This window comes from Hylobates moloch, unplaced genomic scaffold, assembly GCF_009828535.3.
Source record: "Hylobates moloch isolate HMO894 unplaced genomic scaffold, HMol_V3 SCAFFOLD_5, whole genome shotgun sequence".
In the NCBI taxonomy this organism is placed as follows: Eukaryota; Metazoa; Chordata; class Mammalia; order Primates; family Hylobatidae; genus Hylobates; species Hylobates moloch.
The window spans coordinates 108,833,646-108,851,365 of record NW_026652280.1 but is presented as its reverse complement, the minus strand read 5'-3'; the positions used below and the strand labels follow the sequence as shown (position 1 = coordinate 108,851,365).

General features: G+C 39.1%; 1 protein-coding gene across 2 annotated transcripts in view; it reads right to left on the bottom strand.

Moving 5' to 3' along the window:
- TBX15 (T-box transcription factor 15) overlaps positions 1-17,720 on the bottom strand; it is a 119,046-nt gene that overhangs the window by 6,734 nt on the left and 94,592 nt on the right. For both annotated transcript variants that reach the window (XM_058439818.1, XM_032151954.2), the window contains exon 7: positions 8,929-9,026. In XM_058439818.1, coding sequence (XP_058295801.1) covers positions 8,929-9,026 — 98 coding nt within the window. The remainder of the gene's footprint in view (positions 1-8,928; positions 9,027-17,720) is intronic.

Sequence of the window (17,720 nt, the reverse complement as noted above, 5' to 3'; positions counted from 1 at the left end):
CTCATAACAGTATTTGGCACATAGGCATTAATTTTTTAAAAAAATAATTTTTAGTAGAGATGGGGTCTCACTATGTTTCTCAGGCTGGTCTTAAACTCCGGGGCTCAAGAAATCCTCCTATCTCAGCCTCAAAGTGTTGGGATTACAGGCGTGAGCCACTGCACCTATCCCAGCACATAAGCATTAACTATTCTCTTCTATAAGAGAAGAGTGAAGGAAGGAGAAAGGAACTTGGGTTCTAATGAGAATGGCTCTGCGGTGTTGGCCTCTGTCTGTGGAGCTAAGCATCTTGGCCTCTCCCCACCCTGGTGAGCATTATGTCACAACAACTACATGTTTGTTGTTACACGCTAGAGGAACCTCAATCACTGTGAATGATGGAGCACTAGGCCAGGTAGCAGCTATGGCCCTACCTGTACCATATTCCCAAAGGCTAACCTAACTCTGGTTCCTCTCTGAATTATCTGTCCCTCCTCCCTCACTTCCAGTTCAGGACAAGAATGGCTGCCCGTGTCTCCATCTTTCCTCAAATGAAGCAAAGTGGGATTGACAGAACACAAGTAGCTAGACTGGTGTTTTTCCCACTATCCTTAGAGGTCTTAATTCACTTCTGAGAAGTGATTAAAATATAATGCCCTAAGTAGCTTAAAACTTTCAAGAGTTCTGTAGCATCTGTAGGATCTGTAGGTACTATAGGATCTGTAGGATCAATCTCCTACAGCCCCAGCTCCTTTCATCCTATTTCATCTATGGGCCAATATGAGGCGGCACACATGAAAATTCATATATGACATTAACTTGCTCCAATATCCAAGGCTAATGGCCAAAATAACCAAAAAGGATACATTTAGCAGTAATTCCGTACGAGGACAATAACCTAGAATATACTTGTTTTTACCATAAAGACAAGTTAAACGTGACCATGAAAATCCTGAATACTAAACCTGCTGACTTTTGCATCTCTAAATTGATCATTTCCAGATTGTAATATGAGGGCTTTCACATACAGCTTCTTTTTCGATTTATTTTGCTGTGCTTTTCTTCCTCCTCCCCTAAAATTGAAAAACAGTAAGGCAAAACCCCATCTAGGCTAGTAAAGAATAAATTTCCATGTAATTACTTTGTTCCATGAGCCAGACTCTTCTCTTGTATAATTCAATGGCATCTGTCTCTGAGGAGTGCTGATTGACTGTGTAGCCTTGAGAAGTCTTCTTTGAGGCTTTCAAACAGGTAAGAGGTAAAATATCAGCACCCTATAGACTGATCCCAGAGAATAAACCCAGAGATTGTAAAGTCTAATGAGCACGGCACTGTTCATCTCAACAAAAGAATTACTTAGTCGAGATGAGTACCATCCTCATAATGCAAACATGAACATTAGAGTGCTAATAGGAATTGCATGGTTTCAATCTTAGAAAGACTCCTAGTGAATCATTCTCCATAAAAGTTAAAGGTATGCACAGACCTAAACTCCTTCTCTTTAAAATTGCTTTGAATATATTCATCCAATTCTCATTTTGCAGATTGGTACTCTGTGCTCTGAGTGTCTCTGCTTCTTAGATGGTCCTATTTTATACCTACCACATTCCTTAGGTGGACTGCAGCATTTCTTCACTTTCCATTAACTTAATTGTTTTCTCCCCTACTTGTTTTGCTGCCTTCCTTGCTGCAGCATGCATCTGTTATCTTCATTTAGAATTCATCTGCTTCTTTCTGGCAACAGTATCTAGTTTTCCCACTACTACACACTTTCTCCCACTCTCACTGCTTCAGCCCTACCTTCAAGGAAGGCATGTGACTCAGGCCTGGACAATCAAAGCATCATATTCCCCCCTACTACAGTAATTAAAATTGAGATGACTTGATTAAAGACAATTAGACTCAATGAGATTTCGGTAGAAATCTTAGGAGAAAGGTACATGCCTTTTCCCATCAGATTTAAACCTCAAAATATGTAGGGCCAGGGGTTCTGGTAAGCATGTTCATACCACGGGGAAACTGAGAATAAAGTCAGGATGATAGAGAGCAAAGTTGAAAAATGGAGTTGATGATCTTTTGTGGGTGCCTACATTAAGCTTTGCCTAAAACTGGATATTTGAGTCATTTCAGTTTCATGACCCAATGAGTTTCTTTTTTGCTTTGCCATTTGGGTTTTATTTTATTTACAACAGTAAGAATCCTAATTGATATACTTCCCTAATTCTATAGGTAATTCCACTATGAATCTGAAGGGGTAGGAATTTTAAGGTAAAGCTGGAAGAGAGAGAAATAAAAATGAGAATGGTAGGACCAGACTATGAACCACTATGTCAAATGGAAGCTGTGGATGATTCCTTCCTAAGACATGATAAATTACCTATGAGTAGGAACAAGGGATTTCAGCTATGTAAATAGACATCTAGCTCTATAAAAAAAATCTAATAAGATAGTGACTTCACTTTAGAAAAATACATAATCTCTTAAATGGTTGCTGGCCTCATTCTGATCAATAAGAACAGGTTAAACTATGAAGTAAAAATGCTGGCAACTTTTCAAGATGATTTTTTCATATTAGTGTCCATGACAAATAAGGAAGATAATGTACAGAATAGAAAAACAACAGCTGCTATTTTTTTTAAGTTTTCTAAAAGTTCAGTAGAAAGAAATGCACAAATCTAAACAAAAAGGTAATTTCAAAAACCAATTATAACACCACAAATGGTAAGAAGATAAAAGAGGAGTGTCCAAAGACATCAAAGTGGACATTCTCTGATAGGTTTGTGAAATGCAGTTAGATAAGACATAAAAGGAAGAATATATAAATAAAAGCAGGAAAAACAATGGTGTGATCTTGTGGGAATAACATTAGGATGCCTAGAATTCAGTGAAGTTTGTAGTCTTCCCTAACAGTAATACTCATGTTTTTTCTCCTACTGGGTTTATTTCTTTCAAAGTATATCACTTTAATTTACTATTCTTGTCATTATTTCTGTCCCAAGAAGACTTAACATTACCCACGACAGCATGAGAAACGCTAATGTTAATTGACTGCATGAGTGAACAAGTGACTCTTACTTCTTAAAGCTTCAAGGTCATTTTACTCACTCCTCATATTATATGCACTGACATATGGATTCCTGAGACCATAAATAATTGTTCCCAACTTACTATCTTATTATTTTCACTTAAGAATTTTGGGGGCCAGGTGTGGTAACTCATGCCTGTAATCCCAGCACTTTGGGAGGCCAAAGTGGGCAAATCACTTCAGGTCAGGAGTTTGAGACCAGCATGGCCATCATGGTGAAACCCTGTCTCTACAAAAAGTACAGAAATTAGCCAGGCATGGTGGTGTGCACCTGTAGTCCCAGCTACTCAGGAGGCTGAGGCAGAAGAATTGCTTGAACCCAGGAGGTAGAGGTTGCAGTGAGCCGAGATGGTACCACTGAACTCCGGCCTGGGTGACAGGGCAAAACTCTGTCAAAAAGAAAGAAAGAAAAGAATAAGAAAAGAAAAGAAAAGAAAGAAAAAAGAAAAGAAAGAAGAGAGGGAGGGAGGGAGGGAGGGAAGGAAAGAAGGAAGGAAGGAAAGAAGGAAGGAAGGAAGGAAGGAAAAGAAAAGAATTTTGAGTACTTTCTTCACTATCCTTTACAAAACTTATTTTCTTCTTTTTTCTTTTCTAATCATCATGCCCTTCAAATTTTATCCTAAAGTTGTCTCTGGTTAATTTTTGCCAAACACATTGATGTTAGTCCCTATGATACAGAACCTAGCAGAGTTTATTCACTTATTCAATCACTATTTGAGTACTAAATATACGCTCAACCAACAGGGAGTGTTTGGACCCAAGGATTTAATCATGCAGTAAAAAAAATAGTGAGAAAAATGTGGATAAGAGACATTAATGAAAGAATGACACAAATAAACAAGAGCTCACCTTAAGGAGACTTGGCCTACTCTGGATGGCAGGGAATTTCCCCAAAGAAGTCATATTTAATCTGTGATCTCAAAGACAGATAGCACTAAGAAGGCAAGTGGGTAGCAAGGAGCCTTCCAGAGAAAGAGAACAACGTGGCAGGAACGAGCACACCATGTTTGAGAAAGGGAAGTAAGATGAGTGATGCTGAAACAACAGAGAGAACGAGGGGAGGTGATCTAGGCTGAAGCTAGAGTAGTAATAATAGCAATAATAAGGATGATCATAGAGAACATTTTTGAACACTCAGTAAATCCTAGGCTCTTTCCTAAGCACTTTACATTCATTAATTCTCATTGTAATTATCCCTATTTTAGAGGTGAGGCAGCAAAAGCCAGAACATGCAAGGTCTGTCTTTCATAGGTGAAAGTAAACTGTGGCCATTGAGCAGCTTTAAGCAGACTGGAGATAGAAGTTTGAGGTGCAAAGATGTGTGTTTTGAAAAAAATGATTCTCATTTCTACATGAGGAATGGCTTGGAAGAAAATGTGGGAACTATGGAGGACATTATGGTCATGCAGTGAGAGGTGACGTCAGTGAAGAGTGGCATGGTAACAAGGAAGGTTAGAGATGTGGACAGATTTAAGAACTTAGTAATGGTTGGGCATGGGGGTAGGGCAGGGAGGGAAACTTCCGGGATATCGAGTGTTCTCCTTCCCCATGGAGAGGGCACCAGGCTGTGAAGTAGATGATGAGTCGGTTTTGGACATGCTGAGCATAAGGAACTTTGGGGACAAAACAAAATATGTAATCAATTACTGTTTGTTTTAATGGATTGAATTGAGATGCTCCCTACCCCCTATCAGTAGCTCTTCACGATTATAGTGCAGAATTAGGATATTGCTCTTCTATAGCTAAAAAGGGAGTGCTTTAAAAAAAATTCTATGTGATAAGCCATATGTATGGGCATTATTCCTCACCTCAGTGATAAATGAAATCTGTATAAATCAGCTATGTTTTGATCATTACAGTGACGTCATAGTTCAGTGGCTCATGTCCACTGAATTGTTCTTCTTTCTCAGTATCTTACTTGTATGACTTGATCAGTAGCTGATCCCTCTCACTAACCAACCTCAACTAATACAAGTCAAACTGATGAAAATTCAGTCATCAATAGAGACCCTCATAATCCTAACTCTTTAACTGCCTGACAAACACTGAAACACCCAGTGGTACTGAGCTCTGTAGTGATGTCTGCCAACTCTCTTGGGGAATGGAGAGCTTTTGTAAATGGCAGGTCCCCTCATGTCCACAGATGGAAAGTTGGCAGTTCTGGTGTCATTGGTCCAGAATGATTCCTTTTAGAACAACAGTTATCAAATAGCTTGAAGTCACTGCTGATAAAGCTCTCGGTTTTGGCCACTCAAATAGCTCCATTATATACATGAGGAAGTTGAAGCACAGATTTTATTCAAGGATATCCATCAGAACAACAACAGGATTGCATTGCATTTAGCTATAACTGACCTGGACTCTTATTTCCTTTTCCTTCTATGTTTACATTGCCTCAGTCACTTTCTCCAAGCATAACTTGCCTGGTTAGTTCATTTCCTCCTTGTCACTAGCAGTGTTCAGGCAAAAGCCATTCCTGAGATAGAATCTTCATCTCCAGAACCTCCAGCCTCTCTAGACTCCCCAAACACATAAACATCCTTGAGTCTAACTGAAGACATTTGAAGACCATATACTGGACTTATAAAAAACATATTGACCTATTGAGAGTTAATGCTCAAGTTGTTGAACAATAAAAACCATCAATAGGAAGAGCAAACTAAAATCTTTGTGGAAAATTAAAGCTGTAGTAAGAAAGAACAAGAAAAGTAATGTTATCTGGTGGAAAGGAAACTGTCCTGTCAAATAAGAGATCTGCCTTGGTACTCTGAACTTAGCTCGGCCACCACTTGACTACAGATATGATACTAAGGCAGACTTGTCCAACCCATGGCCCAAGGGCTACATGCAGCCAAGAATAGCTTTGAATGCAGCTCAACACAAATTTGTAAACTTTCTTAAAACATTATGAGATTTTTTTATAGTTTTTTTTAGCTCCTCAGCTATCATTAGTTTTAGTATATTTCATGTGTGGCCCAAGACGATTTTTCTTCTTCCAATGTGGTGTAAGGAAGCCAAAACACTGGACACCCCTGTACTAGACTGTGTCATGCCTCAGTTTCTTTTTTGTGTCAAAGGCAGAAGATAATGAATCTCATGCATTCTTCTCCCTAAAACAACTATTTAAAATACTCTATTCAATGTGATTTTAAAAATAAAAAGATTTGAATTTTTGAAAAACTGTGGAAAATTTACCGAAGTGCTTTCTTCAAAGTTTTATCAGCAGATGAGTCTTAATGACAAGAGAAATAAAAGATGGCAGCAAAGCAGGATGGAAAAAGCATTCTTAACCTCATCTATGCAGAAAGACAGATCCACCCTCACCAGTAGCAGCACAAGACTGTCTAGGACTGCTATGTGACATGACAGATATTCATATGCTGAAACAATGAGGTAATATGGACAATTGGATAAGTCAGTCAATATTTGGCACCAATCTTAGGTTTGGTGCAAACACTGCCAATACTCACCTCATTAAAAGGGAATTGCTGTAAAAAATAACCTACCACTGCAGTTTCCACTAGAAGCTCATTCCTCTCTATTCCTTCTAAGATGCAAAGCAGTTCAGCATGCATGGCTGTGTCTCTTCTCTTCATTTTATGAGTGATACTGTCCAGAGTCACTGAAACTCTTAGTTCTTAAGGGAAGAGGGGATGGGTGTTGTTGGTTTTACATCCTTTGTTAACGTCAAGAAACCAAGCCACATATTTTTTAATAATGAGAATCTGGATCAACTTCAGTGGATATTTCAAAAATATATTCCAATTAAACTATTTAATAGAGTCCTGGCTTTTTCTCTAACCCCATCCCATCACCATATGTATCCAATAATTCAAGTTCTTTCTTCTCTTCCGATAAAAGTGAGGGTCACTGAAGTGTTTTGAAAGTTCAGTTTATCTGAAACCATTGTTTTCAAAATGTCGATAATAACCCTTCATACTGGTAAAATTTTAGTTATAAGTACCATGAAACCTACTATGCTGCACATCTAAGTAACCCATGCAAGCTTTCTGTGTCTGTGCCTGCCCAATGGCCACCCTCAATGATCACTCCATGTCCATGTCTACATACATATTAGGTGGTTGTGCTCCAAGATGAAGTTTGAGAGTGGCTCTGCCCACCTGAGCCACAGTGCCAGCAAGTGATCCCATTCACTATTCATTGGGTACGTACTGGGTGCCAGGCCCTGTAGTAGATCTTAGGGATACAGCATTGAACACAATTGTTGCCATTAATGCCTGCCCTCTGGAACTGGCAATATCCCTGCCAACCTTCTCCGACCAGCCTCCATGATACAAACTCCTGCTTACCTAGAGCTTGGAAAGGCAATGAGTAAAGCAAGGCCAGACAAGCAAAGAAGCCACCACAGAACTAAATCAAATCAATGACACATTTTTGTCTACACAGCATGTTTATATAAATTTCCTCACACCAAAAAATTATCCCTCTTTTGTAGGTGAGAAAACTGGCATGCAGGAATAGAAGTAAATTGCCTCAATTTAGAGAATTCATGACCATCAAAGATGAGGGCCTAGATTTTCCTGAGTCCCTTTAAGCCCCTGTCTCTTAATGGCCATCCATGAGGGCCTCAAAGCTGTGGTGACACCTTGAATAACTATAGACTCTGCTTCTAATCACAGCTTTGTAGGGAGGAATATATAACAGAGATGGAAATTCTGGATCACTTACTTCACCAGATCCCTGTGAAAATGAATAATCATATTTTAAATAATTAATCATCAGAAAGGCAATATTCCTTGGTCCTGACACATCTTTGCTTAAGTGTCTACATACAGGGACATAAGGGCCTTGAAAGTGAAGATAATGAGGATGACGAAGACAATAATAACTAGTTGTATTAAATGCTTACCATGATTTTAAATACAGTATCTCATTTAATTCAAGAACTCTATTTGATTCTACTTTTCCATATAATGCAGATGATAAAACTGGGTGTCAGAAAAGTTGAGGGACTTGACCAAGGTCACAAAGCTAGAAAGGATCAGTGATAAGAGCCTAGCCTAGACCTAGACTAACTCCAGAGTCTATGCTTTTAATCACTACACTCATCTTAAAACCTGACAGATTTCAGCAATTTAGGTTACAAACCTAATTCAGCGTGCAAAATGTTAGAAGCTCCCCTGAAAAGGGAATGTTAAATATAATATATGGGTGCTATGCCTGGGAAAGCTACAGACTAGACTGAGAAAATCTGAAATAAGTCACGACCCATCTGGCCACAGGTTTCCCAACCTGAGCTGTGAGGAAAGAAAAATTATAAATTGGATAAAAAGCACAAAGTTCAAAGCAGTAGGGGGGAAAGTCTATTTAGTTCACCAACTGAGAGGGGTGTTGTTTTATATAAGCAAAAAAGGAAAGAACACAAGTTGCAAGGTTCAGATAGGCTTGCAGCAGCCCATTCCTCACCTTGAGACCTGATACAATTTATTCCCATTGTCCAGAGCTAAGATTTTGCTCATCACAAAACTTTTCTTATTCTAAGAAAACTGAGAAGGCTACCATGAGGAATAAATGAAGTTATTAAGAAAATCTCTTCAAATACCAAGGCATATGTGAATGCTTAGCAATATTAATAATAATATCATCATCATTATAAATATATAGCTGCACTCTTAGGAAGGGAGAGAGCATTTTGAATGCCAGATGAAATGCTGCCTTTGGACCCAGCTTGTTTACCCAAGTGGTGATGCTTTGGTTATTTACAGAGCTCCTGAGTTCTCTTCATTCCAGGAGAATTGGTATAACCCACATCTTGGCCTGAGGCCAGATGTGCTATATTCAGTTGAGCTCCCACTCTGTCCCTGGCCCTATCACTAAGCAGACGCCTTGCTCCAGGGCTTTACCTTGCTGCTTCTGCATGGTGGTGAAGTCTTCGAAGGTGAGTGTGCGCACAGGAGGTCTCCAGAATGCATACGTCTCCATGATGGCTTCAAGTCCAGTTCTGATGAGAGAAAAGCCAGCAAAGGAAGTCATAAATAATTTCAAGAAATGCATTGACTTTTCAGAGATCCAGAGGTGGACTGTCAAACAGGTAATAAAAGCATAGGTACTAAGAGCTACCACCATCAGGGTAAATTAGGGTGAAAAAATTCAAGGTACAATGATGCTGGACTGCAGGGGGAATAACAACCCAATTCAGATCATTTGCAAGCAAATCTACAACAATGATGGAATTTTATTCTGACCCTCCTTTAAAGGAGGCTTGGTCTGCAGGAAAAAAAGCATGGTAAGTGTTAAAGATCAAGGCCGCTAATATCATGAGTACAGCTGTGCAGAAAGTAACACTGACTGCTTCTCTAGCACAGAACAATGTCGTCATCATTACCACACTGCACTGACACAGCCTGACCGAGAGTCAACTCCTCACCTTGGGTATGTACAGAATGAATGGAACTGTCAAACTTCTGTGGTTTTAAAGGCTTCTTAAATCAACAGAGATGGGTAGGGCAACAGAAATAAAAGGAGAGGTAAGCAATGAAATAGACTTGGGTTTCTGCTGCAATTAGAAACACCTACCTGAAGATAAAGAAAGGGCTTGGTCTCAGAAATTATGGCTCAGGCAAAAAGACTAATACATTTCTCCAAATATTCATCTGCATTTTAGTAACCTAATAATCAGTCTGGCCTTTGGCCATCACAAACTGTCAGAGTTCAGGAAGTATCCAACATTTTACAAGTACATTCCTTTAAGGTTCCTGGTTCATTTGTATTGGAAATTCCATAAATTGGACTATGTGCATATTGTCTTTTTACCCTTCAATTAACTATGTCTCTAACACATAAGCAAGTGCTGATAAACATCATTTTCACATAATTATTGAGGTTATCACAGACATATTCTTGCTGATATCCATACCCTCAAAACAAAATATCAGCTGCAGCTTTGTTTGAAACTTTGAACACAGCTTCTAATTATTGATCTTTCTTTAAAAAAAAAACTGTTTCACTTAACTAAATAGAGGGAGGAAAAGTGTGGGACCTGTGAGAAAGGTGGGAGGAGAATAGGAAAGAGCAGATGGCATAAATCTTTCCATTGCAAGGTCACTGGAAGGTGGGTGATATGGCATCCCTTCCTGAAATGGATTAGCTTCCCCTTTTGAGATGAAACTTCTGCTGCCTGTGTTTCTTTCTTGGTAATGTATTTCCAGAGTTCTCTTCAGCCTTACACAGCAAGAATAAAGAAATTTTATTTTAGGTGAGAACAAATATCCTTTACTTATCAACAACTATAGGATACCCTGAGGTTCTTCTCAGATGAGCTGCTGATATGCTGATTGACTCTTTGTGTTGGAAAATTTCCTCTCTGAACAGGCCTCACTTGCACAGTTAACTTTCTAAAGTCTTCCCTGGAATCTTGGAGGCTTTAAATACACCAATGTTGGCAAACCAAACTCTGTATTTTAAGAAGAGGTTCAGAGAAGAGAGTGTTGCATGGTGTTTATTAGCTGTTAATCTGTTAGAAGTAGGAATAGGAGACATCTCCACATAGTCACTCTACATTAATGTTGAATACAGTACATGAAACTATTTGTGGAGAGAAAGAGCCCAGGCAATTAGGGAGTTCAGAATAATAAGGGGATAGGCAAATAAAGCCACACTGAGCCTGGATGGATAGAAGAAATAGATAGGCCAGGCTTAGGTCTTACTGCTTTGTTTTGGAATGTTGGCCACCCACCAGAATATCTTAGGATTCCCTTTAATGGCACAGGAGGCTCACTGAAAATGGCAGAGTCTTTATTGTTCCACCTCCTAGTTCATTCTTCCCAGGAACATGTACTGATCATGAGGACAAAATATTAGCTCAAGGACAAAGAACAGTCCCTTCTCAGTTCATAATAAACTGCTGGAAGACTATGAAATTGCAATAATATACTGATACACTGACAATATTTTATTTGTTGAATAAATAGAAAACGAACTTCATTTTCTATCCTAGTTCATTTTGTGCTGCTATAACCTACCATACGCTAGGTAATTTATAAACAATAAAGTTTATTTGGCTCACAGTTTTGGTGGCTGAGAAGTCCAAGAGCAAGGTGCTGGCACTTGGTAGGGGCCTTTGTGCTGAGTCATACATGGCAAAAGATGGAAGGTCAAGAGAGGGCAAGAGCAAGAGAGAAAGGCACCAAACTCATTCTTTCATCAGGAACACACTCCTGTGTTAATTAGCCATTCATGGGGCACAGCTCTCAGAGCCTAATCACCTCTTAAAGGTCCCAGCTCTTAACACTGTTGTATTGCAGATTAAGTTTGGAACACATAAACTTTGGGGGACGTATTCAAACCATAGCAGTTTCATTTTCATAATAGGCAAGAAGACTGTGACAAAAGTGTTAATAGTTTTATATTATTTAAGTGGTTAACTCTATATAGAATAGTGACCATTTACTCATGAATTCAAATCTAAAATCCAACTGAAAGAACTGAGTTGTAAAATCACAGATTTTAAATCCAGGAAGAATCTTGGATGTCATCTACCATACCTCTTATGATACCATCTTGAATGGTTATCCACCTCTGTTGGTATATATATCCCCAGGAAAATTTTCAGTTTTTTGATTGATCTGATATAACTTTCACCCTCTGGTTTCATTACCAATAAGTAAATAGTGAGAGTGACAGGCATTTCCCACAAGGAGTCCACCTGCCACATCCTCAGCAGGGAGACCTTCCTTAGCTAAAGAACATAAAGTACAACATGCCACCTATGGACACATATGTAATCCATCCAGGGGTCTGTTACAGCAAGGATCAGTTTGGTAGTGGAATTGTGTGGGGAGGGTTATGGCTCCCAAAAAAAAATGGCTAAGACCATACATGCCTAATCATGTCTTATTAATCCACAGTGGATCTATGTCTTGTAAATATATCCTACATAGCATATATATAAATTATTCTATAATAGAAATGATCCTATAATACGTGTTATCCTACAGAGAATAATATTGGTCTCATAGATTTATATTATTGATTTTATTTATGTATTCAGTGTGTATTGCTTTTTAGAAAAATTAATCCTAGTTATTTACCATATTCTACCTGTTTTATTTGTCCTCAACTCTATTACGCTTCATTGGATAGATCTAATTATTAGAACGTACTAGTTCTATATATCAATATTTGGTGTGGTGCCACGGCAAGATTAAACAATTCACCTCTCTCCACCACTAGTATGTTCGCATCTCAAGGGCTTAGGTCCCATGTTCTTCTATGCCCAGTTTTCTAGCACAGTGCTGGTTACAGGGTAAGATCTCAAATGATATGCATTGAATTAATAAGTAGAAGAATGAATGCTTTATTGCTGAGTCATTCTTACACTTTAACAAGCATTCATTTTTCTAAGCCTAAAACTTAGGAACACAACTTGGTGTAAAATAAAGTATCTGAAAACAGAAGAGATCCTCCAGTATTAGAGATTTGGGAATTGTTTCTATAGCTGATTGTGATTGTGCCTTTATTAACTTCAGGCTCAGAGAGGTTTGCATTTTCCTTGTTTTTTTTCCATTCCAGCCATAGAACTTTTGAGCTTCAGCAGAGTCTGAGTTCCCTCGCAGGGGCGAGTCATTTCACCTCCCAAATTTTCTTATGAGAGTTCTTGCCAACCACCTATTAACATCTTCAGCTAGTTGGATGTCTAGTCAAAATTTACCCTGTGCTACACATTGTTTACTCATTTGTCATCATTTTACCCTAGTTTTATAAAATTTTATCTCCAAGTTTTTAAAAGTGAATTCATTGTCTAACGAGTGAAAAAGCAGTCTTAGGTAATGGTATGCCATTAACGTGTTCCACATGGTGAGCCTCTCAGGTCTGCTGAACACCAGAGACCTGATGTCATCTCTGAGATTTCCAATCAGAGACGGTCAAATTGGCAAGTGTCCCCCTCTTGCTCATTTTTTCCCTGTTAGCTCCAGTGACAACATAGGCTGTATCCAAACCACCTTTGTTCAGTGCTTTGGCTGTAATCACCTCTCTGGTTTCCAGGCCTCTTCTCTTTAGGCTTTTCAGGCTGCTCACTAGCCGAACCAACAGAATGTGCTGAAGAGAAGGGGAAAGAGGAAGAAGAGAAAACAAGCCAAGGAACTCTTTTGCAAATTGATGATGCCTTGAAATCAATTTATTTGGAAAAATAGTCAGGCTACAGAAAAAAACATCCTTGCAACATTTCCAATCCAAAAAAGATGGTAGTATTATTCCTTCAAAGATCAACAAATATTTGATAAGTACAACAATAATTATAATAACTTTCATAACCCTACTTGGTAGCACTCCAATACATATTTCTGCTTTTCTTTTGTCTTGAGATAGGGAGTTGCTTTTTAATGTTTCCTTTGTTTATTTTCTCTTTAGTTCTGACTTCCTTAATTTTTACTCTTCCTCATACTATTTGCTGGTGACACTGGTAACAAAGGCAACATATGCTATAGGTTGATAAGGCCATTGGTCTTCTCAGTAGAAGATGGAAAAGGACTAAGGGAAGCCTACTGAGACAGAGGTCTTGAAGTAATAAGAGAATTATCCAACCAGAAAAAAATACTTATAATGCTAAGTTCAGGAAATATAAAGACAGAAAAGACACAGGGTCTCTACCCTTTATGACTGTCTTGGTTTTTAAAAAAGGAACAAGATATAAATGACTAGTTTCTGAACTATGCAGTAGATGTTACACTGAAGATATGTATGCCAAGATGCCATGGAATATTGGGCAAGAATCACTTAATACACCTGAAAAGCTCAAGGAAGATTCCACAAAAGGCCAGTTATTTAAGCTTACTATTAAAGAGTAATCAGCAGTTTTCCATCCAGAAAAGAGTCAGTAAAAGTTTTTCTAGTAGACTTAACAGTATGTGCAAAGACTTGGAGGTACGCAAGAGAAGGCATGTTTTGGGGACATAGTTCAGGGTGACTGGAGCCTAGGGTACAGAATGGGAGAAGGGCAGTAGACACCATGAGCATTTATTACATGATAGGTGCTTAGATTTTATCCCATAGGTGGCGCTATGCCTCTGATCCCCTTTCTTTTCCCTTCTAGTATTTGAAAGGACATATAACTAGAATGTACTGTTCCTTCAGATATAATTATCACGTCTCAACATTCATAGATTTTCTTGCTTGGTTTAGGTAAGGCCAAACCTTTCATACTTCTTTCTCCTTCACTGGATCTGAAATAGAATTACTCAGATCAAAATATCCAGATTACTCAGGAATGTTATTGTCCAGGGATATTCTAAAAGACCTCCCAGCAGAGGTGTGCAAATTGACTAAAAACCTAACCATCATTCAAAACTTGGTGTTAAATAGTACCATAAGTATATCTACGTGATGAAGTAGCTGTCATTAATGTGCCTTGCAATGGCTTGAGAGAACAAGTGTCCAATGGACAGATACCTGGGGTTGAGTTAAAATTGTTCCTTACCAAGTGATTCCCAACTTGAGAACCCTGTCCTCCCTTGGAGTATGAATCAGTAGTAATGGCAGTCCATAAAGAGTTTTCACTGACTCAATAAGTGTAGTAATAACCCATGATCACACCAAGCTGGCTAACTAAAATATTAAGTTTCTTTGCATTTAACTGACATTGTCTAACTTTAATTCGGTAATGCTAAAATCACATGAGGGACAAAATAGCATAATGGTTAAGAGCACAGGCTCTGGGGCTAGATTACCTGGCCTCAAACTGCAACCCTGCTGACTATTAGTGCAACCTTTGCCAAGTTATATAACCTCTTCATTTCTAAGTCTGCCTATCTGTAAAATGGAGAAAATCATAATACTTCCTCCTAACCTAATAAATGCAGACTGATTAAAGACAAAATGTATCAAAACAAGAGATAAAACATAATGAAAGTTTGAGGAGCATTGGTCTAACTCAAGCAAAAGAATTACAATCATTCTCCTCAGACTGTAACCTATAATAGAAGAATATATTCTTACTTCGCTGAAATCCAAAGTTCTGTCAGCCCTCTGGCTCTGGATTAAATGTGGAGGGAGCTGTATGGTACCTAATTCCATTTTTCGTTGTCTTCTCAAAGAAACAAAAACATGTCCCTCAAGTTCCTGTAGGCCTCATTATCTTGCAGATATTTCAGACTCAAATATGTTAGCCATTAAAAAGACGTCTCTCTGTTCGATGACACCATCCCTGGGCAAAAGCCACAGATAACAAAATGATCGCCAATTTTCTCTGGCAAGGCCACACAGCCAAGAGGACAATTGTGGAAAAGGCTCATGACAAGGGAGGGAGAACAAATAAGGCAGAAAAAATGTTAAGTACTGGCTAAAAGACCACAAGCCAAGGAATATGATAAACAGCTATGGCCTGCATGAAAAGCAGGAGTCCAGCTGGATCATCTGCCAGAATCCAGCACAGGGCCAGCTACCTTGAATTGTAGATGCAGTAGTGCCTGATGGAGTGTCCAGCACTGATTACTTCCATAGATCTGCTAAATGGCAGAATCCACCCATGCCAGGGATAACAAAAGGGTTTGCAAAATTTGTGGGGGCTGGTAAGAGTGCCAGGAAAGAGTAGAAAGAGATTGGCTGGACAAATATACCCAATGGCTTTAGGGAAACCAAATGAAAATATAGAAATTGAAAGTGAGGTAGACACTTGAGATGTCATGCTGGTTGAATTAAAGACAAGTGGTCAGTTCACTGGCTCTAAGCTCACTACATGAGCCTTCAGGAGTGACATGGAGCCAGAGGTGAACAAAGATACAATTTCTGTTGACTAGCAAGCTATGCCTAGCAGAAAAGAGTGAAATCATTCACTGTATGCTGTCATTAGCTGGATTTACAAATTCTGAAAGCTAATACCTCATAGTGTTCAGTCTTACCATCAGTAAAATGGGAAATAGTGTATTGATGTCATCAACTTGGAGATAAAAATGGACAACTTGGACCACAGATACTCTATGAAATAATTGTTACTATTGCTTGTATACTTATGATTTGAATGGATAAAAATAAATATATGAGGTTAAACTGTATGAAATTGCTAGCATTTTGCCATTTTTGACCTATAAATACAGTAATTTTCTATGTTTAACTTAATAGATAAAGGTATAGATAAGATTTGAGTTACTTGGTTATAATAGAGAGCTCTATTAGCAAATTTTAACTGAGATCCTCTGTATACCCTTTCTCCTCCCACCCCCAATGACAAGTTGTTTCAGATTTCAGCAAAAACAAACTGGCCTGGGATTAATTCCTAGCCTACTTTTCCTTGTCCCTTCTTTTCCTTCTGTTACTATTAGGCACTTTGATTCCTCACCTTACATTCCACCTTCCATTGGGTGTTGTGAGGAGGGGCTGGCCCTCCAACAGGGGACACCTATTTGTGCCCAAGAGAGGTGGTTCTTTATAAACATGACCATGGGACAGCAGTTGCTGAAGAGGGGATCATGGGAAAGTTCTTTACTCCCAAATATTTTCTCCGCCACCATTAGAGAGAAATTATTTCTCTCAGGTTAAGTATCAACCTCATTAAACATTCTTTTTCAGTGATCAAATATATCCATTCCCATAATGCAGTGAGTGGCACCAGTTTTAGATCAGCATCCTCTGACACGTTATGTAAAACGACACTAGGCACCAAGAAGGACTGCCACCAACCACATTCCCAGCAAACAGCACTGCTGGCTGCAAACACTCCAAGAATGAGCTCAGACTCAGATTTCTTCTTGCACCTCATCCTGCAAGCCCTATTGTTTCTTCAGTGAGGGGCAATTCATTAAAACTACTTACCCATATAAAACAACTTCCTTGTGATACAGAGCCTTACAATGGCTCCTTTCTGACAGGTTCTAAGTTATAGAATTTGAGTGTCTGGCTCAGGCCTCCAATGGTGGATTTCAAAGAGAAAGACATACCCTCCTAAAAAGTTGTACCAATTCCTTGGGCTACAGAAGAGCCATTCCACTTGGGCCCTATCATGGGACCAACAGCAGTGGCTTTGGGGTGTCATGCCAGCTGGAAATATCTGGAGGAAACTGTGTCAGATGGGACAGTCCCGCCTGCAGCTGTACTAGATGCAATGGAGGCAGGAGTAAGGGTAAAGCCCAAGGTCACAGACAGGATGAAGGCTCAGAGGAAAATCCCAGAGTCTTTCACTCCATAGCACTTTTAAGACAAGTTCATAGAACCCTTCACTACCCAGACAGACCACAACCTTAATCATCTCTTTTTTATGTATGTGTTTGCTTTGGAGGAAGTCCCTGAGAATTATTATATAAAATTTCCCAAGCTGACTTGTGCTTTCTGTAAAATCTTGGCAGCCACCCTATCAAGGACAAAGTTTTCACATCAGATGTGGGATGAAAGATGCAGTCTCTTTCTTTCCACTTCTTTGGTTATCTCTTTCATGTGCAGGGTCTTGGCAGTTGTCATGCTCCCTCTAGCTGAGCACAGTGGACTCTCCAGGTATGTGTGCACATGCACCTCCCATAGGTGCTTCTCGACAATTAGACCCAGTGCAAAGACTCTTGCTCCAGGATCTTTGTCTTTAGCTTCAGGATCTTTGTCTTCTCCTTGGTGCAGGTTCCCCATTGGGGTGGCCATACTCAAAGACATAATTTTACCTCTTGGTTCACTACTGGGTGGCCTTTCTCAACCAAACCTCATTCTGCTTTAGCTC